Below are 25,812 nucleotides of genomic sequence, written 5' to 3' on the forward strand. Positions count from 1 at the left end.
TCGATACTTTTTTTGAGACATTCCAGAACGCCTTGATCCATGGGCTGAATGAGACAGGTAACGTTTGGTGGGAAAAACAAGGCGTGGATACTGTCACACTGCTGTTCTCCTGCTCACTTGGATGTGAGGACGCATTATCAATGAGCAAAATTGCTTTGCATGGCAGTCCCATTTCTTTTAAAAAATTCTTGCAGTCAGGTACAAATGAGTTAAAAAACCAGTTCTTGAAGATTTCCTGGTTCATCCAGGCATTATTCTGCTGTGTATAGACAACCGGAAGAGCTGAGATGGATACATTCTTGAAGGCTCTTGGCTTGGCAGACTTCCCAATCACAACTAGTTTTAGTTTGCGGTTTCCAGTTGCATTTGAAGCTGCCATAATTGTGAGCCGCTGTTTGCTTTTTTTGTGCCCAGGAGCACTTTTTTCTTCACAAGAAGCAAGTGTTCTCACTGGTAACATTTTAAAATTTAGCCAAGTTTCGTCACAGTTATATATTTGTTTATTAGACAAATTTTCGTCAGTTATGATTTTTTTAAACTCGACGATGAATTTTGAAACAGCCTGAGCGTCACCAGAGAGTTTTTCTCCACATACGTCTAGTTGACGCACTCCATACCTCTTCTTCCACTTGTCGAGCCAGCCCACACTAGCGGCGAAATTGTAATCTCCTTCCTGCAGCTGGTTTCTGAAAAAAAAAAAAAGCTTTTTCTTGCAAGTTTGGGTCAGAAATTGCAGCACCCTTCTGTCTCTGTTAGGTAAACCACATGAACAATGCCTCACTTGTTTTTCCAAAGTCTGACTTCTTTATACTTCTTCGACTGAGAGATTCGTGTGAGCATTTCTGTGAAGAAAACTGTTCCAATTTAAGTCGGTTTCTTCACCAGTCTCCAACAGTAACTTCACCGACACCATATTCGAGAGCAAGTTTTTTTATTGTTTCTCCTTTGTCAAGTCATCTTCGTGCTTCTAATTTTAGATGCAAAGGCACAAATTTCCTCTTTTTTGTTACAGCACTCATCTTTGAAAGGTGTACAACGGAACACACAGTCAACAAACAAAACGACACACAACACTGTACAGTACAGGTACTGGGAACTACAGCAGTGTATGAACTCCCCAGTTTTGATTGGTAGCTGCCGGCAGCAGTCGGGGTATTTCGTGCCATACTGACAACACATGTTCGTGCAACAGGGCAGAGAGCTAATCGTCAGTGTTGATTGTGTGCTTTGTTATTGAGCTGTACTCTCCATATATTTTGCAATGATATTTTCATTGTTCATCATGTCAGTAAAAAAAAGAAAGTAGATTGTTGCAACCTCTTTATTCTTTTTTTTATGTATATATATATATATATATATATATATATATATATATATATATATATATTGACTTACCGAACGAAAGTGCTGGCAGGTTGATAGACACACAAACAAACACAAACACACACACAAAATTCAAGCTTTCGCAACAAACTGTTGTCTCATCAGGAAAGAGGGGAAGGAGAGGGAAAGACGAAAGGATGTGGGTTTTAAGGGAGAGGGTAAGGAGTCATTCCAATCCCGGGAGCGGAAAGACTTACCTTAGGGGGAAAAAAAGGACAGGTATACACTCGCACACACACACATATCCATCCACACATATACAGACACAAGCATATAACTTCTGCCTCGACTGACATCTCTGCCCAAATATGTCTGCTTGTGTCTGTATATGTGTGGATGGATATGTGTGTGTGTGCGAGTGTATACCTGTCCTTTTTTCCCCCTAAGGTAAGTCTTTCCGCTCCCGGGATTGGAATGACTCCTTACCCTCTCCCTTAAAACCCACATCCTTTCGTCTTTCCCTCTCCTTCCCCTCATTCCTGATGAGGCAACAGTTTGTTGCGAAAGCTTGAATTTTGTGTGTGTGTTTGTGTTTGTTTGTGTATCTATCGACCTGCCAGCGCTTTCGTTCGGTAAGTCACATAGAGGGAAACATTCCACGTGGAAAAAATATATCTAAAAAGAAAGAAAGTGATGAGACTTACCCAACAAAAGCGCTGGCAGGTCGATAGACACACAAACGACCTGCCAGCACTTTTGTTTGGTAAGTCTCATCACTTTCTTTCTTTATATATATAGGGAAACATTCCACGTGGGAAAAATATGTCTAAAAAAAAAGATGATGTGACTTACCAAATGAAAGCGCTGGCACGTCAATAGACACACAAACAAACACAAACATACATGAGATCCATCCTTCATGAAATCCTCCCCACTCCACCAAGAGTGTCTTTCCGCCGTCCACCTAACCTTCGTAACCTCTTAGTTCATCCCTATGAAATCCCCACACCACCTTCCCTACCCTCTGGCTCCTACCCTTGTAACCGCCCCCGGTGTAAAACCTGTCCCATGCACCCTCCCACCACCACCTACTCCAGTCCTGTAACCCGGAAGGTGTACACGATCAAAGGCAGAGCCATGTGTGAAAGCACCCACGTGATCTACCCACTGACCTGCCTACACTGTGATGCATTCTATGTGGGAATGACCAGCAACAAACTGTCCATTCGCATGAATGGACACAGGCAGACAGTGTTTGTTGGTAATGAGGATCACCCTGTGGCTAAACATGCCTTGGTGCACGGCCAGCACATCTTGGCACAGTGTTACACCGTCCAGGTTATCTGGATACTTCCCACCAACACCAACCTATCCGAACTCTGGAGATGGGAACTTGCTCTTCAATATATCCTCTCTTCCCGTTACCCACCAGGCCTCAATCTCCGCTAATTTCAAGTTGCCGCCACTCATACCTCACCTGTCATTGAACATCATCTTTGCCTCTTCACTTCTGCCTCGACTGACATCTCTGCCCAAACTCTTTGTCTTCAAATATGTCTGCTTGTGAGATGTCTGCTTGTGTCTGTATATGTGTGGATGGATATGTGTGTGTGTGCGAGTGTATACCCGTCCTTTTTTCCCCCTAAGGTAAGTCTTTCCGCTCCCGGGATTGGAATGACTCCTTACCCTCTCCCTAAAACCCACATCCTTTCGTCTTTCCCTCTCCTTCCCTCTTTCCTGATGAGGCAACAGTTAGTTGCGAAAGCTTGAATTTTGTGTGTGTGTATGTGTTTGTTTGTGTGTCTATCGACCTGCCAGCACTTTCGTTCGGTAAGTCACATCATCTTTGTTTTTATATATACACTCCTGGAAATTGAAATAAGAACACCGTGAATTCATTGTCCCAGGAAGGGGAAACTTTATTGACACATTCCTGGGGTCAGATACATCACATGATCACACTGACAGAACCACAGGCACATAGACACAGGCAACAGAGCATGCACAATGTCGGCACTAGTACAGTGTATATCCACCTTTCGCAGCAATGCAGGCTGCTATTCTCCCATGGAGACGATCATAGAGATGCTGGATGTAGTCCTGTGGAACGGCTTGCCATGCCATTTCCACCTGGCGCCTCAGTTGGACCAGCGTTCGTGCTGGACGTGCAGACCGTGTGAGACAACGCTTCATCCAGTCCCAAACATGCTCAATGGGGGACAGATCCGGAGATCTTGCTGGCCAGGGTAGTTGACTTACACCTTCTAGAGCACGTTGGGTGGCACGGGATACATGCGGACGTGCATTGTCCTGTTGGAACAGCAAGTTCCCTTGCCGGTCTAGGAATGGTAGAACGATGGGTTCGATGATGGTTTGGATGTACCGTGCACTATTCAGTGTCCCCTCGACAATCACCAGTGGTGTACGGCCAGTGTAGGAGATCGCTCCCCACACCATGATGCCGGGTGTTGGCCCTGTGTGCCTCGGTCGTATGCAGTCCTGATTGTGGCGCTCACCTGCACGGCGCCAAACACGCATACGACCATCATTGGCACCAAGGCAGAAGCGACTCTCATCGCTGAAGACGACACGTCTCCATTCGTCCCTCCATTCACGCCTGTCGCGATACCACTGGAGGCGGGCTGCACGATGGTGGGGCGTGAGCGGAAGACGGCCTAACGGTGTGCGGGACTGTAGCCCAGCTTCATGGAGACGGTTGCGAATGGTCCTCGCCGATACCCCAGGAGCAACAGTGTCCCTAATTTGCTGGGAAGTGGCGGTGCGGTCCCCTACGGCACTGCGTAGGATCCTACGGTCTTGGCGTGCATCCGTGTGTCGCTGCGGTCCGGTCCCAGGTCGACGGGCACGTGCACCTTCCGCCGACCACTGGCGACAACATCGATGTACTGTGGAGACCTCACGCCCCACGTGTTGAGCAATTTGGCGGTACGTCCACCCGGCCTCCCGCATGCCCACTATACGCCCTCACTCAAAGTCCGTCAACTGCACATACGGTTCACGTCCAAGCTGTCGCGGCATGCTACCAGTGTTAAAGACTGCGATGGAGCTCCGTATGCCACGGCAAACTGGCTGACACTGACGGCGGCGGTGCACAAATGCTGCGCAGCTAGCGCCATTCGACGGCCAACACTGCGGTTCCTGGTGTGTCCGCTGTGCCGTGCGTGTGATCATTGCTTGTACAGCCCTCTCGCAGTGTCCGGAGCAAGTATGGTGGGTTTGACACACCGGTGTCAATGTGTTCTTTTTTCCATTTCCAGGGGTGTATATATATATATGTGTGTGTGTGTGTGTGTGTGTGTGTGTGTGTGTGTGTGTGTGAAAACAAAGACGATGTGACTTACCAAATGAAAGTGCTGGCAGGTCGACAGACACACAAACAAACACAAACATACACACAAAATTCAAGCTTTCGCAACAAACTGTTGCCTCATCAGGAAAGAGGGAAGGAGAGGGAAAGACGAAAGGATGTGGGTTTTAAGGGAGAGGGTAAGGAGTCATTCCAATCCCGGGAGCGGAAAGACTTACCTTAGGAGGAAAAAAGGACGGGTATACACTCGCACACACACACATATGCATCCACACATCACATCCACATCCATCCACATGTGTGGATGGATATGTGTGTGTGTGTGAGTGTATACCCGTCCTTTTTTCCCCCTAAGGTAAGCCTTTCCGCTCCCGGGATTGGAATGACTCCTTACCCTCTCCCTCAAAACCCACATCCTTTCGTCTTTCCCTCTCCATCCCTCTTTCCTGATGAGGCAACAGTTTGTTGCGAAAGCTTGAATTTTGTGTGTTTGTTTGTGCTTGTTTGTGTGTCTGCCGACCTGCCAGCACTTTCATTTGGTAAGTCACAACATCTTTGTTTTTTATATATATATATATATATATATATATATATATATATATATATATATATATATATATATATATATATATATACAAAGATTATGTGACTTACCAAACGAAAGCGCTGGCACGTCGATAGACACACAAACAAACACAAACATACACACAATATTGAAGCTTTCACAACAAACTGTTGCCTCATCAGGATAGAGGGAAGGAGAGGGAAAGTCGAAAGGATGTGGGTTTTTAGGGAGAGGGTAAGGAGTCATTCCAATCCCGGGAGCGGAAAGACTTACCTTAGGGGGAAAAAAGGACGGGTATACACTCGCACACACACACATATCCATCCACACATATACAGACACAAGCAGACATATTTAAAGACAAAATGTGCTGGCCGTGCACCAAGGCATGTTTAGCCACAGGGTGATCCTCATTACCAACAAACACTGTCTGCCTGTGTCCACTCATGCGAATGGACAGTTTGTTGCTGGTCATTCCCACAGAATGCATCACAGTGTAGGCAGGGAAGTTGGTAGATCACATGGGTGCTTTCACACGTGGCTCTGCCTTTGATCGTCTACACCTTCCGGGTTACAGGACTGGAGTAGGTGGTGGTGGGAGGGTGCATGGGATAGGTTTTACACGGGGGGCGGTTACAAGGGTAGGAGCCAGAGGGTAGGGAAGGTGGTTTGGGGTTTTCATAGGGATGAACTAAGAGGTTACGAAGGTTAGGTGGACGGCGGAAAGACACTCTTGGTGGAGTGGGGAGGATTTCATGAAGGATGGATCTCATTTCAGGGCAGGATTTGAGGAAGTCGTATCCCTGCTGGAGAGCCACATTCAGAATCTGATCCAGTCCCGGAAAGTATCCTGTCACAAGTGGGGCACTTTTGTGGTTCTTCTGTGGGAGGTTCTGGGTTTGAGAGGATTAGGAAGTGGCTCTGGTTATTTGCTTCTGTACCAGGTCGGGAGGGTAGTTGCGGGATGCGAAACCTGTTGTCAGGTTGTTGGTGTAATGCTTCAGGGATTCCGGACTGGAGCAGATTCGTTTGCCACGAAGACCTAGGCTGTAGGGAAGGGACTGTTTGATGTGGAATGGATGGCAGCTGTCGTAATGGAGGTACTGTTGCTTGTTGGTGGGTTTGATGTGGACGGACGTGTGAAGCTGGCCATTGGACAGGTGGAGGTCAACATCAAGGAGAGTGGCATGGGATTTGGAGTAGGACCAGGTGAATCTGATGGAACCAAAGGAGTTGAGGTCGGAGAGGAAATTGTGGAGTTCTTCTGCACTGGGAGTCCAGATCATGAAGATGTCATCAATAAATCTGTACCAAACTTTGGGTTGGCAGGCTTGGGTAACCAAGAAGGCTTCCTCTAGGTGACCCATGAATAGGTTGGCGTACGAGGGGGCCATCCTGGTACCCATGGCTGTTCCCTTTAATTGTTGGTATGTCTGGCCTTCAAAAGTGAAGAAGTTGTGGGTCAGGATGAAGTTGGCTAAGGTAATGAGGAAAGAGGTTTTAGGTAGGGTGGCAGGTGATCGGCGTGAAAGGAAGTGCTCCATCGCAGCGAGGCCCTGGACGTGCGGGATATTTGTGTATAAGGAAGTGGCATCAATGGTTACAAGGATGGTTTCGGGGGTAACGGATTGGGTAAGGATTCCAGGCGTTCAAGGAAGTGGTTGGTGTCTTTCATGAAGGATGGGAGACTGCATGTAATGGGTTGAAGGTGTTGATCTACGTAGGCGGAGATACGTTCGGTGGGGGCTTGGTAACCAGCTACAATGGGGCAGCCGGGATGATTGGGTTTGTGAATTTTAGGAAGAAGGTAGAAGGTAGGGGTGCGGGGTGTCGGTGGGGTCAGGAGGTTGATGGAGTCAGGTGAAAGGTTTTGTAGGGGGCCTAAGATTCTGAGGATTCCTTGAAGCTTTGCCTGGACATCAGGAATGGGATTACCTCGGCAAACTTTGTATGTGGTGTTGTCTGAAAGCTGACGCAGTCCCTCAGCCACATACTCCCGATGATCAAGTACCACGGTCGTGGAACCCTTGTCCGCCGGAAGGATGACAATGGACCGGTCAGCCTTCAGATCACGGATAGCCTGGGCTTCAGCAGTGGTGATGTTGGGAGTAGGATTAAGGTTTTTTAAGAAGGATTGAGAGGCAAGGCTGGAAGTCAGAAATTCCTGGAAGGTTTGGAGAGGGTGATTTTGAGGAAGAGGAGGTGGGTCCCGCTGTGACGGAAGACGGAACTGTTCCAGGCAGGGTTCAATTTGGATAGTGTCTTGGGGAGTTGGATCATTAGGAGTAGGATTAGGATCATTTTTCTTCGTGGCAAAGTGATACTTCCAGCAGAGAGTACGAGTGTAGGACAGTAAATCTTTGACGAGGGCTGTTTGGTTGAATCTGGGAGTGGGGCTGAAGGTGAGGCCTTTGGATAGGACAGAGGTTTCGGATTGGGAGAGAGGTTTGGAGGAAAGGTTAACTACTGAATTAGGGTGTTGTGGTTCCAGATTGTGTTGATTGGAATTTTGAGGTTTTGGAGGGAGTGGAGCTGGAAGTGGGAGGTTGAGTAGATGGGAGAGACTGGGTTTGTGTGCAATGAGAGGAGGTTGAGGTTTGCTGGAAAGGTTGTGAACGGTGAGTGAGTTGCCTTTCCGGAGGTGGGAAACCAGGAGATTGGATAGTTTTTTGAGGTCAAGGGTGGCATGTTGTTCTAATTTGCGGTTGGCCTGTAGGAGGATGCTCTGAACAGCTGGTGTGGAAGTGGGAGAGGAAAGATTGAGGACTTTTATTAAGGATAGGAGTTGACGGGTGTGTTCATTGGCTGAGTTGATGTGTAGGTGAAGGATTAGGTGGGTGAGGGCAATGGATTGTTCAGTTTGGAACTGGTATAGGGACTGATGGAAAGAAGGGTTGCAGCCAGAGATGGGAACTTTAAGTGTGAGGCCTTTGGGGGTAATGCCAAATGTCAGACAAGCCTGAGAAAATAAAATATGTGAGCGTAATCTGGCTAGGGTGAAGGCATGTTTGCGGAGGGAATGTAAATAAAACTTAATGGGGTCGTTGTGGGGGTGTTGTGAGGGTGCCATGGTATTAGAAGGTGGAAAGTGTAACATGAGGTTGAGATGAAAATGAAAATAACTGGAGAAAGTAACTGGAGATCTGTTGTGAAAAAAGGTGAAAAAGTGTTGGTTAAAGTTGGGCTATGTTGATCCTGTGGTGAACTTGGGTTGGTAGAGAACGATGTGCACATAGGTTAGGTGGTTGTGTTGCCGCCAAAACACGTTAAAGGATGGAGAGATTCGGGAAAATTTCGAGAAAACGGCGTGTAAATGTGTTAAAAAGAGTGGTTTTGTGGTGGCAGATTATGAAAATGAGGCTAACAATAGTCTGGCGAAGAAATAATGACGTTAAAACATGTGGGAAGCGGCTAAAAATTATCAGTGATGTGGGAAGAACGGAAATGGAAATAAAGCGAAAGTTATCAGAACTAGACGAAAAGGTTGTTTAATAGCTGAAATGAACTGTTTGTGGACTACAAACGGTGGATTTCATAGCAGCGGTAGTGTTGAAAGCGGAAAAAAAAATTTTGGTTATGGTTTGGAAGTGGGTGACGTATTATTGAGTCTATATAGGCGGGATAAAATTGTATAGTAGATTACGGTAAAAAGGAGAAGGTGAATACAAAGTGAAACTACTGGCACAAACAAAAAGAGAAAATAAGATGACAGAAAAGATTTCGAAATACAACAGTGACAATAACAAACATAATTGTTGGGTTCAAATTAATGATATAAATTAATAGAGGGAAACATTCCACGTGGGAAAAATATATCTAAAAACAAAGATGATGTGACTTACCAAACGAAAGCGCTGGCACGTCGATAGACATACAAACAAACACAAACATACACACAAAATTCACGCTTTCACAACAAACTGTTGCCTCATCAGGAAAGAGGGAAGGAGAGGGAAAGACGAAAGGATGTGGGTTTTAAGGGAGAGGGTAAGGAGTCATTCCAATCCCGGGAGCGGAAAGACTTACCTTAGGGGGAAAAAAGGACGGGTATACACTCGCACACACACACATATCCATCCACACATATACAGACAGAAGCAGACATATTTAAAGACAAAGAGTTTGGGCAGAGATGTCAGTCGAGGCAGAAGTGCAGAGGCAAAGATGTTGTTGAATGACAGGTGAGGTATGAGTGGCGGCAACTTGAAATTAGCGGAGATTGAGGCCTGGTGGATAACGGGAAGAGAGGATATATTGAAGAGCAAGTTCCCATCTCCGGAGTTCGGATAGGTTGGTGTTAGTGGGAAGTATCCAGATAACCCGGACGGTGTAACACTGCGCAAAAATGCGCTGGCCGTGCACCAAGGCATGTTTAGCCACAGGGTGATCCTCATTACCAACAAACACTGTCTGCCTGTGTCCATTCATGCGAATGGACAGTTTGTTGCTGGTCATTCCCACATAGAATGCATCACAGTGTAGGCAGGTCAGTTGGTAGATCACGTGGGTGCTTTCACACGTGGCTCTGCCTTTGATCGTGTACACCTTCCGGGTTACAGGACTGGAGTAGGTGGTGGTGGGAGGGTGCATGGGACAGGTTTTACACTGGGGGCGGTTACAAGGGTAGGAGCCAGAGGGTAGGGAAGGTGGTTTGGGGATTTCATAGGGATGAACTAAGAGGTTACGAAGGTTAGGTGGACGGCGGAAAGACACTCTTGGTGGAGTGGGGAGGATTTCATGAAGGATGGATCTCTGTCTCCTACCCTTGTAACCGCCCCCGGTGTAAAACCTGTCCCATGCACCCTCCCACCACCACCTACTCCAGTCCTGTAACCCGGAAGGTGTACACAATCAAAGGCAGAGCCACGTGTGAAAGCACCCACGTGATCTACCAACTGACCTGCCTACACTGTGATGCATTCTATGTGGGAATGACCAGCAACAAACTGTCCATTCGCATGAATGGACACAGGCAGACAGTGTTTGTTGGTAATGAGGATCACCCTGTGGCTAAACATGCCTTGGTGCACGGCCAGCACATTTTGGCGCAGTGTTACACCGTCCGGGTTATCTGGATACTTCCCACTAACACCAACCTATCCGAACTCCGGAGATGGGAACTTGCTCTTCAGTATATCCTCTCTTCCTGTTATCCACCAGGTCTCAATCCCCACTAATTTCAAGTTGCCGCCACTCATACCTCACCTGTCATTCAACAACATCTTTGCACTTCTGCCTCGACTGACATCTCTGCCCAAACTTTTTGTCTTTAAATATGTCTGCTTGTGTCTGTATATGTGTGGATGGATATGTGTGTGTGTGCGAGTGTATACCCGTCCTTTTTTCCCCCTAAGGTAAGTCTTTCCGCTCCCGGGATTGGAATGACTCCTTACCCTCTCCCTTAAAACCCACATCCTTTCGTCTTTCCCTCTCCTTCCCTCTTTCCTGATGAGGCAACAGTTTGTTGCGAAAGCTTGAATTTTGTGTGTATGTTTGTGTTTGTTTGTGTGTCTATCGACGTGCCAGCGCTTTCGTTTGGTAAGTCACATCATCTTTGTTTTTAGATATATTTTTCCCACGTGGAATATATATATATACAGGGTGTTTCAAAAATGACCGGTATATTTGAAACGGCAATAAAACCTAAACGAGCAGCGATAGAAATACACCGTTTGTTGCAATATGCTTGGGACAACAGCACATTTTCAGGCGGACAAACTTTCGAAATTACAGTAGTTACAATTTTCAACAACAGATGGCGCTGCAAGTGATGTGAAAGATATAGAAGACAACGCAGTCTGTGGGTGCGCCTTTCTGTACGTTGTCTTTCTGCTGTAAGCGTGTGCTGTTCACAACGTGCACGTGTGCTGTAGACAACATGGTTTATTCCTTAGAACAGAGGATTTTTCTGGTGTTGGAATTCCACCGCCTAGAACACAGTGTTGTTGCAACAAGACGAAGTTTTCAACGGAGGTTTAATGTAACCAAAGGACCGAAAAGCGACACAATAAAGGATCTGTTTGAAAAATTTCAATGGACTGGGAACGTGACGGATGAACGTGCTGGAAAGGTAGGGCGACCGTGTATGGCAACCACAGAGGGCAACGCGCAGCTAGTGCAGCAGGTGATCCAACAGCGGCCTCGGGTTTCCGTTCGCTGTGTTGCAGCTGCGGTCCAAATGACGCCAACGTCCACGTATCGTCTCATGCGCCAGAGTTTACACCTCTATCCATACAAAATTCAAACGCGGCAACCCCTCAGCGCCGCTACCATTGCTGCACAAGAGACATTCGCTAACGATATAGTGCACAGGATTGATGACGGCGATATGCATGTGGGCAGCATTTGGTTTACTGACGAAGCTTATTGTTACCTGGACGGCTTCGTCAATAAACAGAACTGGCGCATATGGGGAACCGAAAAGCCCCATGTTGCAGTCCCATCGTCCCTGCATCCTCAAAAAGTACTGGTCTGGGCCGCCATTTCTTCCAAAGGAATCATTGGCCCATTTTTCAGATCCGAAACGATTACTGCATCACGCTATCTGGACATTCTTCGTGAATTTGTGGCGGTACAAACTGCCTTAGATGACACTGCGAACACCTCGTGGTTTATGCAAGATGGTGCCCAGCCACATCGCACGGCCGACGTCTTTAATTTCCTGAATGAATATTTTGATGATCGTGTGATTGCTTTGGGCTATCTGAAACATACAGGTGGCGGCGTGGATTGGCCTCCCTATTCGCCAGACATGAACCCCTGTGACTTCTTTCTGTGGGGACACTTGAAAGACCAGGTGTACCGCCAGAATCCAGAAACAATTGAACAGCTGAAGCAGTACATCTCATCTGCATGTGAAGCCATTCCGCCAGACACGTTGTCAAAGGTTTCGGGTAGTTTCATTCAGAGACTACGCCATATTATTGCTACGCATGGTGGATATGAGGAAAATATCGTACTATAGAGTTTCCCAGACCGCAGCACCATCTGTTGTTGAAAATTGTAACTACTGTAATTTCGAAAGTTTGTCTGCTTGAAAATGTACTGTTGTCCCAAGCATATTGCAACAAACGGTGTATTTCTATCGCTGCTCGTTTAGTTTTTATTGCCGTTTCAAATATACCGGTCATTTTTGAAACACCCTGTATATATATATATATATAAACATTCCACGTAGGAAAAATATATCTAAAAACAAAGATGATATGACTTACCAAACGAAAGCGCTGGCAGGTCGATAGACACACAAACAAACACAAACACACACACAAAATTCAAGCTTTCGCAACAAACTGTTGCCTCATCAGGAAAGAGGGGAAGGAGAGGGAAAGACGAAAGGATGTGGGTTTTAAGGGAGAGGGTAAGGAGTCATTCCTATCCCGGGAGCGGAAAGACTTACCTTAGGGGGAAAAAAGGACAGGTATACACTCGCACACACACACATATCCATCCACACATATACAGAGACAAGCAGACATATTTAAAGACATAATTAAAGACAAAGAGTTTGGCAAACTCTTTGTCTTTAAATATGTCTGCTTGTGTCTGTATATGTGTGGATGGATATGTGTGTGTGTGCGCGAGTGTATACCCGTCCTTTTTTCCCCCTAAGGTAAGTCTTTCCGCTCCCGGCATTGGAATGACTCCTTACCCTCTCCCTTAAAACCCACTTCCTTTCATCTTTCCCTGTCCTTCCCTCTTTCCTGACGAAGCAACCGTTTGTTGCGAAAGCTAGAATTTTGTGTGTATGTTTGTGTTTGTTTGTGTGTCTGTCGACCTGCCGGCGCTTTTGTTTGGTAAGTCTCATCACTTTCTTTCTTTATATATATATATATATATATATATATATATATATATATATATATATATATATATATATATATATATATATAAAGGGAGGCTCGGATGATTGGAAACTCAAACTATCGAGACTCTACTGTATATGTAGTTAGTAATGATGATCATCTTGTAAATATGGCACATTGAGCCCAGATATATTTTCATTTCCTTCTTCTTCTACTTGAAACATTTCTTCATATCATTACAAATGAGGTTGCACAGGAGTTTTGCTCTTTTTGCCTTCCGATGGAGTGCAAGAACACACCTTAAACTTTTGGTCCACTGCACTTATGATGAAAGATTTTGTTGAATCCTGACACTGCATAAGGGCAGTTTTCACTTTCAAAATACAGTTGTGCACTGGAAACCAATGACTAATAATTTATTACTCAAGTGAATTGCCTTGTTACTTTTGTGTTGAGATATTGCAGATCATCCTCATGATCAGTCTTTTGATGACCATGGCTGGATAAAGGCCTGCTGCTGACCTCTCCATGCATTGTAGTCTTCAGCTAAATGAATCCATGTTACTGATGCCATTTTCCTAATGTAATCTATTCTCAGTCTTTGTATCTCGTGGAATCCAGCAAAGAACTTTTTTGAACCATTTACCATCCGTTCATCTGATTCTACCTATCACAATTTCATTAATGTAACAGTCATAATTACATACTCTATTCAATTCTGATCTCTCTTCCATTTGTTTGCTTTCTTTCTCTGAGTAAACCTCAGTGTGCATCTTTCCATTGCCTTTTGAGCCACCCACATTGTTTGAATAGTTTTCATGTATAAAGTAAACTCACTGGAAATAAAATTAGTCAACCTCCATGCAGCACCACATCTTTTCATGATAGTGATCTCAATTCAGTGTAGAATAGAGTCCACAAGTTTTCAGATATTCCATTTCCAACCACTTGTGAGTAGATCCTGTAGAGCCACCATCTTGTGGGGATGTAGATTTCTATGTTTCACACAATAATCCAGCTAACTCCCAGATGTTTCTATGGGACTAATGTTAGGTGATTTATCATGCCATTTAGGCGTGATATGGTGCATGAGTGTTTGTCAAACCAGAAAGTTATGTGTGCAAACCTGTGAACACAGCTGTTGTTACCTTGGAAGATGGGAATGTTCACGGCATATTCACCATGAAGATGTAAATAAAGCTGGTCTCTGACAATGTTGAAATAAAAACCCTGGTTCATATTTGTGGTAACTTGTTTGAATCAGCCCAATCTATGGGAGCAAAAACTCCCAGAACACACCACTGAGTCATACCTGCCCAACACTCCACCCCACACACATTGCAGGTTAAATGACGCATTCTGTCACTGTGGCATTTGACACCTCACATCATTTGAAAAGTGGCAAAATTGTGACATATCAGAAGACATTACATCCACCTGTCAGCTACTATCCAGTTTCTGTGTTGTCTGACACTGTTGTTGTTGTTGTTGTTGTTGTTGTTGTTGTGGTCTTCAGTCCTGAGACTGGTTTGATGCAGCTCTCCATGTTACTCTATCCTGAGCAAGCTTCTTCATCTCCCAGTACTTACTGCAACCTACGTCCTTCTGAATCTGCCTAGTGTATTCATCTCTTGGTCTCCCTCTACGATTTTTACCCTCCAAGCTGCCCTCCAATGCTAAATTTGTGATCCCTTGATGCTTCAGAACATGTCCTACCAACCGGTCCCTTCTTCTTGTCAAGTTGTGCCGCAAACTCCTCTTCTCCCCAATTCTATTCAATACCTCCTCATTAGTTATGTGATCTACCCATCTAATCTTCAGCATTCATCTGTAGCACCACATTTCGAAAGCTTCTATTCTCTTCTTGTCCAAACTATTTATCGTCCATGTTTCACTTCCATACATGGCTACACTCCATACAAATACTTTCAGAAACGACTTCCTGACACTTAAATCTATACTCGATGTTAACAAATTTCTCTTCTTCAGAAACGCTTTCCTTGCCATTGCCAGTCTACATTTTATATCCTCTCTACTTCGACCATCATCAGTTATTTTGCTCCCCAAATAGCAAAACTCCTTTACTACTTTAAGTGTCTCATTTCCTAATCTTATTCCCTCAGCATCATCCAACTTAATTCGACTACATTCCATTGTCCTCGTTTTGCTTTTGTTGATGTTCATCTTATATCTTCCTTTCAAGACACTGTCCATTCCATTCAACTGCTCTTCCAAGCCCTTTGCTGTCTCTGACAGATTTCCAATGTCATCGGCAAACCTCAAAATTTTTATTCCTTCTCCATGGATTTTAATACCTACTCCGAATTTTTCTTTTGTTTCCTTTACTGCTTGCTCAATATACAGATTGAATAACATCAGGGAGAGGCTACAACCCTGTCTCACTCCCTTCCCAACCGCTGCTACCCTTTCATGTCCCTCGACTATTATAACTGCCATCTGGTTTCTGTACAAATTGTAAATAGCCTTTCGCTCCCTGTATTTTACCCCTGCCACCTTCAGAATTTGAAAGAGAGTATTCCAGTCAACATTGTCAAAAGCTTTTTCTAAGTCTACAAATGCTAGAAACGTAGGTTTAACTTTCCTTAATCTTTCTTCTAAGATAAGTCGTAAGGTCAGTATTGCCTCACGTGTTCCAATATTTCTACAGAATGCAAACTGATCTCCCCCAAGGTTGGCTTCTACTAGTTTTTCCATTCGTCTGTAAAGAATTTGTGTTAGTATTTTGCAGCTGTGGCTTATTAAACTGATTGTTCGGTAATTTTCACATCTGTCAACACCTGCTTTCTTTGGGATTGGAATTATTATATTCTTCTTGAAGTCTGAGGGTATTTCTCCTGTCTCATACATCTTGCTCACCAGATGGTAGAGTTTTGTCAGGACTGACTCTCCCGAGGCCGTCAGTAGTTCTAATGGAAAGTTGTCTACTCCCGCAGCCTTGTTTCAACTCAGGTCTCTCAGTGCTCTGTCAAACTCTTCACGCAGTATCGTATCTCCGATTTCATATACATTCTCTTCCATTTCCAGAATGTTGTTCTCAAGTACGTCGCCCTTGTATAGACCCTCAATATACTCCTTCCACCTTTGTGCTTTCCCTTCTTTGCTTAGAACTGGGTTTCCATCTGAGCTCTTGATATTCATACAAGTGGTTCTCTTTTCTCCAAAGGTCTCTTTAATTTTCCTGTAGGCAGTATCTATCTTACCCCTAGTGAGATAAGCCTCTACATCCTTACATTTGTCCTCTAGCCATCCCTGCTTAGCCATTTTGCACTTCCTGTCAATCCCATTTTTGAGACGATTGTATTCCTTTTTGCCTGCTTCATTTACTGCATTTTTCTTGTTCCTCCTGCCACTGAACTTCACTAACTCCCACCATATCTAACTTTAACCTATCCATTTCCCTTTTTAAGTTTTCTAACCTACCTGCCCGATTAAGGGACCTGACATTCCACACTCCGATCCGCAGAATGCCAGTTTTCTTTCTCCTGATAACGACGTCCTCTTGAGTAGTCCCTGCCCGGAGATCCGAATGAGGGACTGTTTTACCTCTGGAATATTTTACCCAAGAGGACGCCATCATCATTTAACCATACAGTAAAGCTGCATGCCCTCGGGAAAAATTACGGCTGTAGTTTCCGCTTGCTTTCAGCCGGTCGCAGTACCAGCACAGCAAGGCTGTTTTGGTTAGTGTTACAAGGCCAGATCAGTCAATCATCCAGACTGTTTCCCCTGCAACTACTGAAAAGGCTGCTGCCCCTCTTGAGGAACCACATGTTTGCCTGGCCTCTCAACAGATACCCCTCCATTGTGGTTGCACCTACGGTACAGCCATCTGTATCGCTGAGGCACGCAACCCTCCCCACCAACGGCAAGGTCCATGGTTCATAAGCTGAATGTGCTGTTGTGAATAATGATCTCTTGAAATGTTCCTGTTGATTACAATCTTTTTATAACTACTGTTTTCACACCAAATGGCTCTCTGTGAGTAGTACACAATTTCTTGTAGACACAATGAATAGTCTGTGTGGACATTCCGCCAAATCACACACCTTGTTCATAGTGTGATCCAGAACACAATACCTCCTTTCTGTCATACCTTCACACTGAGCTATCCTACTGCACTGATTCCATACAACTGATGTCCACTTCCTCACAACTTCATTGACATTATTCACGTCAACAGTGTAGGACCACTTGACTTCCTGCTTCCAGTTGTACACTATCCACAGCACTCCAAGGTGACCAGTTGCTATTTTTTGAGGGGTGACTATTATTTTATCTTGTGAACCTACAGGCCCAATTTCCACAAATAAAAATTTGTAATACACACCAATTGCCAAGTTTCTATTTCAAATTCTTTAAAATACTAGATCTGTAAACTCTATTTGGTTTACTAAATAGATTCCAGACAATGTTTACTATTATATTTCATTTGATGTTGAGTCATTCATTTAAATTGTTCTAAATATAAAACCTCATTGACTGGTTCTATGACTTCATGTTAATTTGTGCAGTTTTCTTCTAAATGTGCTGATCAGAAATCATTTTGGTTTGTTATACCAGTATTGATTTTCAGGCCTATTTTCAAACTTTTTTTTCAAGCTTATATGCAATAGAGACAAACAGAGTAATCTCATCAGCAAAATGATACTGGCCTAGGTGTGCTTCTCTACTTCTTCCCAAGTTAGAGATGCGTGCAGTATGATTGTTGCAGCCTGTGTCAGCAAGGAGTATGTATCTGCATGTTCTCCTCTGGTCAACATGCTTGAAGTGTTATCATGTAATGATAAAATGAGAATATTTTTTAGGGTTCCATACGTCGATTGGTAAAAACTGAATCAATATAGGATCACTTTTTTTTTGTGCCTGCCTGTAAGTCTGTCTGTCTGACTGACTGTTAAGCTCCCTTTTTCTTAGGATTGGGTAGAGGTATGAAGTTGAAGTTTGTTATGTACTAAGGGTTACAAACTGTTGGCTTCTAAGTCAGTGCAATCAAAATACACAGCAACTTACATCACATACTCTGATACTCACAAACTCAGTCAACAAAACCTACAGGATACTTCACGTTGATCTAGAGTGAAAAATTTTGACAATATGAGAGGTATCATAGTACAGATAAATGATAACAACTGAAAATTGTTATTTTTTTATTATATGACATAAAAATATTTTTTTGGTATATGTAGTCTGTCTCTGTTAGTTTGTCCATCTTTTAAGATTATTTTTTCTCAGGAATGGGTAGAGGTATCAAGTTGAAATTTATGTCAGGTAGTAAGCCCAGTACTTCATCAATCTTAATAATAGAAGATTTTAAGTAAATGCAAAAAGAACTCTCAGAGTGTGAGTACTACTCACTCTTATACAATTTTTTACTTGGGAATTAACATACGTGGTACATTTTGAGAGAGTCATTTTGGACACACTTAGTAGAGCATGCAATTCTTTGTAATTATTGGTTCTAATCCAATAATTTTGTGAAGATTTATCTAAGATTGGAAAGAATTTCCATTGGTGAAAAAGCAATTGTTAGTGTGAAAGAGTAATAGAAATTGGACTGTTCTGAGATTGGATGTGAGAAAATTCAATTTGAAAATAATTAAGAACTCTTTGGGCTATATGATACAGATGAACTTGGGATCTGAACAATAACTTACTTTGTGAGTTATTATTTTGATTATAATTTATAGAATTTTGAGAATAATGAACATCACTATTTCTTTATGCCGATGTAATCACTTTGTCATAATTTGCCATGCTCAAGTTATATCAAAATTCATGTTTATCCAACACATTTCAGTAGTTGATCTCAGTGTATGTTTCAGTAGTATCAATTATTTGAAATTATACAAAATTAATAGTTTAATAATTGTAAAGGATCTTCATTTCTGTTTGTGAGAATTTTCAGTTCATTGCACTAAGATACCATGTCAATCTTCTATTTCAGCTAACTACACTGTCTGAAGAGCTTATTAACATGCCACTCTCTTGTCTTCTGGCAGCTGCATTTGTTTGTTATCTTGGCAGTGAACCAGAAGATTCAAGACAAAAACATGTGTCTCACTGGCAGAAGATAGTGGGATGGGAAGAAGCAGAACATTTCTCTCTAACAGACTTCCTAAGCACAGAACAGCAGTGTTTAGTATGGCATTCTCAAGGATTACCACCAGACACATTGTCACTTCAAAATGGTTTGCTAATATTACAGGTAATTACTGTATAAAACCAGTTTTATTTTGACTGACATTACAGTTTTTCAATGTCAGACCATAAGATTTACTAATAATAAATGTATTCAAAGTACTTCTAGTGCACCTAGATGTGAAGCAACTGTTTTAACTCTGCTTGATTTTAGGAAGGCATTTAACCCTACTGCCCATCCCCAGTAGCTGAGTGGTCAGCGTGACAGATTAGATTAGATTAGTACTTGTTCCATAGATCATGAATAGGACACTTCATAATGATGTGGAACGTGTCAGAATGTCAGTCCTAAGCGCCCGGGTTTGATTCCCGGCTGGGTCGGAGATTTTTCTCCACTCAGGAACTGGGTATTGTGTTGTCCTAATTGTCATCATTTCATCCCCATCGACATGTAAGTCGATGAAATAGCATCAAATCGAAAGACTTGCACTCAGTGAACGGTCTACCTGCCGGGGAGCCCTACTCACATGACATTTATTTAATCTTACTGACTTTTTTATATTATTTGTAAAAAGTAAAACAAGTTAATTTCTGAAATAGCCCATTACTGTGATTCGACAGCTACTCAAAAAACAGATATCAGCAAGTCACCAGTGAATCAAAGTTATCATGCAAACATTGTTCTCAGATGTCACTCAGGGTTTAGTTGTTGGTCCAATGTTTTCCTCCGATTATGACAATGATGCTCCACTCTTGTAACTTTATCCTGGATTTTCCAGTGTTTCACTCTTATAACTGTCACTTATGTGCTTACAATATCCATCTGTATCTACACACCAATCCTAAGAATACTGTTTCTGCCATATCAGGTATTAATGAAGACTTTTGTTCACTATCATGATGGATGCAAAACCCGGGTCTTCAACTAAGCCCTTAAATATCACAGCTGACCCTAATTCACCTAGAAAGTTGATTAGCAAACTTTTTATGAAACAGTGTTGTGAAGGGGACAGTTGCTAAGCACCATATAGCAGAGATGCTGAACCACAGATTGGCACAACAAAAAGGCTATCAGAAGGTGAGCTTTCAGCCAACTTGGCCTTTGTCTGAAATAGACACCACACACACACACACACAAACACACACATATGCAAAATCAACTCATGGACACATGACCACAGTGTCTGGCTACTGAAGCCAGTCTGGGTTTTTGTTGGGCCTATCTGCAACTCATTATCTCTGCTATGTGATGAATAGCAGCTGTCCTTTTTCACAATACTGTTACATACCATCCTGTATTTTTCATTGTTTGGTTTTTATGAAACAGTTTTTCCCATACTCGTTGTGATATTGAAAGCAATCGAAATATATTGCCATTTATGTCACATATTTTGATACAAACTCAGTCATCAGGATGAACATCTAAAATGGGAAATATGAAGAGTTATAGCATCCAGGAAATCTCTCTTTTGGCCACACTCAACTCAGAAGGTTAGAAAATTTGTTTTCTTTATGTAAAATGATAGTAGACTAGCCTTCAGTCCTGCAGAAATTTTACTACTGTGATATAGTTTAACAAAGTACAGATATCAACAGCTCCAAATGATTCAACATGGCCATGAATGGTTGCATACAGTTTGGGTATGACATTGGCTTTTTTGGTAACATCAGTCCTTTTTCTGCATAGTTAGGTTTGTTGCTACCATGTAGGGGATGTGATTTATATGTACACTATTTTATTCATCCATTTTTACACAAACTATTTTCTTCATCCATTTTTGGTTGTGTTTTCAGTACCTCTCCTCGAATATCAAATGCTGAACATCATTTAATAAATGAAGTACAAATATTATATCTCCAGCTTCATGGCTGTACCTTTGTAACTCACTAAATCTTTCTTCATCTCCTCCATTTCAGCTGCCTGACTCCAGAACAAGCCACCCAGTAGCCTGTGTCTAATCTAAACAGTAAGGTATTCAAAAGGAGATTAAAGCTTTATATGTTGCCTGTTCCAGCTGTCTGCCATTTGTCCAACAGCAAACCAGTACTTCTATCTCATTGTCAACACTACTATGTCTTTCGACATCTGTATGTATTTTCCCCAACTCATCAGCTAACTTTGCCTTATAATTTCTTGCTCACTCTCAGATCGGTTTACTTGTCCTTTAGAGTTGACTTTTTCTGAAATTCATTTCTATTAGAATGTAATATTTCATAATGAAAAGCAACATTATGTTATGAGAAAATTACTTAACAATGTTAACACTGACATTACTGTAATACCACATAGTCCTTCCTATAACAATTATTATTATTATTATTATTATTATTATTATTATTATTGTTGTCACCTGTTCAGATTGTATACTCTGTAGGGATGCCTTGTTAGATGTAAAAGAGAGACCTAATATTTACATTGCAAATAAGTGCATAAATGAATATAGTGGCTGTGTTTTGAATGATGAGACAATCTACTAATTCATTTGAATTTGAAAACACTTCATTTAAGTGGGAATATTATTACTTGTTGATTTTGAATTGTAGATATAAGATTGTGAAAAAAGGGGAAGGGAGTGGTGGAAATGGTATGAAATCCATTATTGTTTAATATTTTATTTACTACTGTACTATAAAAGTCTGAAATATAATACTAATACTAGTACTGATACATGTAGCTTATGAAACATTGGTAGTAGTTATTGGCCACACAATTGGAAGCCAGAGATATGGAAGCAAGTGTTTGTAAAAAGGTTTTGCTAGCAACATAATTCATACCTTCTTTCATAACATTTCTGAAATCAGGCATCACTGCGACCACTCCTTTTGGATCCAACTTCAGTGGCATCTTGCTGGCTGCAAAATTATCTGAAAGATGAAGGCTTGGAAACTGTGACACAGCACAGCTCTCGATTCTACACAAGCTTGGAAATGGCTGTCAGGTAAACATGTAATCATAATCAGCTTTTTACTACCATTTTTATATTTATTCATCATGTTCTAGAGATGCTACCAGGGAAGGAAATGAGTTGGTGGATCATAAACAAAAGGCAAGCAAATCACAGAAACTGTACACTGTTTAACAATATCCAACACTATACTGTTAATTCTGTTTGTTCTTAAGATATCTAAATTTAAACTAATGAATTTGAAAGGAAAATGCTAATGTGAAAAAGCTACTATTTTCCCAATGACATTAAATAGACTTTTTGTGTATATTTCTCTCTTCCCTGATTCTGCAGAAAGCCTCCTCATTAACTTATCATTCTACCTAATTTTCAACATCCTTCTGTAGCACTACATGTCAAATACTTCAATTCTTTTCATTTCGAGTTTTCACGCTGTTCTTGATTTGCTAAAATACAGTGCTGTGCTCAACACATACAGTCTTAGAAATTGCTTCCTCACATTGCACTGAGGTGGCAAAATTCATGGGCACATGCACAGATGGCAGTAGTATTACACACGCAAGGTATAAACGGGAGTGCATTGGCAGAGCTGTCATTTGTACTCAGGTGATTCATGTGAATATGTTTCTCATGTGATTATGGCTGCGTGATGGGAATTAACAGACCTTGAACACACAATGGTAGTTAGAGCTAGTTGCATGGGACATTCCATTCCGGAAATTGCTAGGGAATTCAATATTCCAAGATCTAGAGTGTCAAGACTGTAGTTTGGATACCAAATTTCAGGTGTTACCTCTCACCATGGACAATGCAGTGGCCAATGGCCTTCATCTCCTGACTGAGAGCAGTGGTGTTTGGACAGAGCTGCCAGTGCTAACAGACAAGCATCTCTGTGTGAAATAACCACAGGAATCAATGTGGAACACACGATAAACATATCCATTAGGAGAGTGTAGCAATATTTGGTGTTAATGGGCTGTAGCGGCAGACGATCGACACGAGTGCCTTTGCTAACAGCACGACATCACATGCAGTGCTTCTCCTGGGCTTGTGACCATGTTGGTTGGACTCTAGCTGACTGGAAAAGCACGGCCTGGTCAGATTATTGCCAGTTTCAGTTGGTAAGAGCTGATGGTGGAGTTCAAGTGTTGCACAGACCCTGCAAAGCCATGGACCCAAGTTGTCAACAAGGTCCTGTGCAAGGTGATAGTGGCACCATAATGGTGTGATCTGTGTGTACATGGAATGGATTGGGTCCTCTGGTTCAGCTGAGCTGGTCATTGACAGTAGATGGTTATATTTGGCTACTTGGAGACCATTTGCAGCTGTTCATTGACTTCATATTCCGTGACAACGATGTGCCACATCACCAGGCCACATTCTGGACAATTCGAGTGAATGATTTGGTCACCCAGGTAGCCCATCATGAATCCCATCAAACATTTATGGGACATAATCGAGAGGTCAACCAGGCAGAAAATCCTGCACTAGCAACACTTTCAAAGTTGTGGATGGTTATAGAGACAGCATGGCTTAATATTTTTGCAAGGGACTTCCAGTAATTTTTTGAGTCCATGCCATGTCTAGTTGTTGCACCATGTGGGGTAAAAAAAGGTCCAACATGAAAAAACAGGGGCAGCTAAGGATGGGGCTGGTAGCACTGAAATAGATCAAGAAACTGAATATTATTTTTACAATCAGAGGCAAATTACTCAACTTACATATGACTGTGTTCTTGTTACATCATGATGGAATGTTTAAATATATATGTACCCTGCTGGGAGATGGAAGCTGTTCACCGTTGCATCTGAGGATTGGATTGGTAGCCCCAATATCGATCACGATGCAATGAAAAGAAACTGAAGATCATTAGTACAGTGAGAGACAAATTTATTCTTAATCTCAACTGACTAGAATTTCTTTGGACTTGTGACAGATCTTCCACCAATATTCTGCTACAATAGTCATTGAAGACTTCACACATTGCCCTTTAGACTACCAAACATGTTTCCTTTAGCATCCTTTTTCTGTAGCCTTAAGTTTTCTTGTACAGTTGTTGCACAGCAGTCTCTGCTTCTTTAGAAGGTTTCTTGCAGCAGCTGTATACAGTGCATGGTCCCTCCCACAGAAACTGTTCTGCTAGGTACATATCTATCCAGTATTTGGTCAATTATTCTTTTAAGCTTGAGCCACCATTCATCTACTTGTTGTGCAACAGTTAATGTTTAAAATTCCTCCTTGTTGTATGACAGTAGTGCCTCTTTATCTAGTTTTCTAAACATATAAATCCCTCTGTGCATTTTTTAGTTGTCCTTTGTACTATAGTAATCAGTTTCAGCATGGACATCTTTAAAAAGAAATGGGTCAGTTTGTTGCCATTAGATATAATGTATGTGGTCCAGTCACATTAATGTGACCATCACCTATGTTTGATGTGAAGGTGCAATAACTACAGACAGCAGGTCGCAGCACTAGCAGTGGGGGATCCTTAGAGTGTATCTGGGGAACAAAGAAAACAGTGAAGCTGTAGTTGTAATGCAGAAATGGAGGTATTTATCTGCCATCCAAAACAGCCTGATCATTAGCTTTCAGACGAAGGGTGAAAGTATTTCCAAAACTGCTAAGTTTGTAAACTGTTTGCATACCACCGAGGTTAAAGTATACTGTGCACAGCATAATGGTGCTGTTCAAAACCAATGCCAAGACAACTGTGGTGCACTATGGGCCTTAGATGATAGGGGTGAATGATGGCTGCGGGGATGTGTACAAACAAATAGGTGTGCAACTGACCCAGATGAACCAAGAGGCTACCAACAGTGTCTCCTCAAAGACTGTTCAGTGGACTTTGGTGCATATGAGCCTCCACAGCAGCTGTCTGGATTGTGCTCCAATGGTAACTGCTGTTATCAACGGAGAAAGCTGGAATTTCTAAACCACTACTGCAACAGCAACAGGTGGCATTTCAGATGAATCACATTTTATGCTCCATCAGACAAATTGCCATAGGTTTGTGTGGCATGAAACATTTGAAAGCAAATACCCTGCAACTATTGTTGGAAGGGTCCAGGCTGAAGGAGGGGGATGTTTTATGTCTGGGGAATGTTTTTGTATCATTGACTGGGTGATTTCATCATTCTGGAAGGCTCATTGACCAACACAAGTATGCAGCTATCCTTGGAGAACATGTTCACACTTTATGCTGTTTGTTTTCCTTAACACAATGGCTCTACCAGTAGGACTGTGCAATGAGTCACACAGCTTGCAGTGTACATGTGTGGTTCATAAAGCATCATGGTGAGTTCACCATGCTTCATCTACATCTACATCTACATGATTACTCTGCAATTCACATTTAAGTGCTTGGCAGAGGGTTCATTGAACCACAATCACACTGTCTCTCTACCATTCCACTCCCGAACAGCGCGCGGAAAAAACGAACGCCTAAACCTTTCTGTTCGAGCTCTGATTTCTCTTATTTTATTTTGATGATCATTCATACCTATGTAGGTTGGGCTCAAAAAAATATTTTTGCATTCGGAAGAGAAAGTTGGTGACTGAAATTTCGTAAATAGATCTCGCCGTGACAAAAAACGTCTTTGCTTTAAAGACTTCCATCCCAACTTGCGTATCATATCTGCCACACTCTCTCCCCTATTACGTGATAATACAAAACGAGCTGCCCTTTTTTGCACCCTTTCGATGTCCTCCGTCAATCCCACCTGGTAA

General features: G+C 42.5%; 1 protein-coding gene across 1 annotated transcript in view; it reads left to right on the forward strand.

Annotated features, from left to right (window-relative positions):
• Positions 1 to 25,812, forward strand: part of LOC126236667 (cytoplasmic dynein 2 heavy chain 1) — an 873,274-nt gene that overhangs the window by 669,371 nt on the left and 178,091 nt on the right. Inside the window, exons 55-56 of the mRNA XM_049946146.1 lie at positions 18,987 to 19,247; positions 21,983 to 22,119. Coding sequence (XP_049802103.1) covers positions 18,987 to 19,247; positions 21,983 to 22,119 — 398 coding nt within the window. The remainder of the gene's footprint in view (positions 1 to 18,986; positions 19,248 to 21,982; positions 22,120 to 25,812) is intronic.

The sequence above is a fragment of the Schistocerca nitens genome, chromosome 2, assembly GCF_023898315.1.
Source record: "Schistocerca nitens isolate TAMUIC-IGC-003100 chromosome 2, iqSchNite1.1, whole genome shotgun sequence".
Classification (NCBI taxonomy): domain Eukaryota; kingdom Metazoa; phylum Arthropoda; class Insecta; order Orthoptera; family Acrididae; genus Schistocerca; species Schistocerca nitens.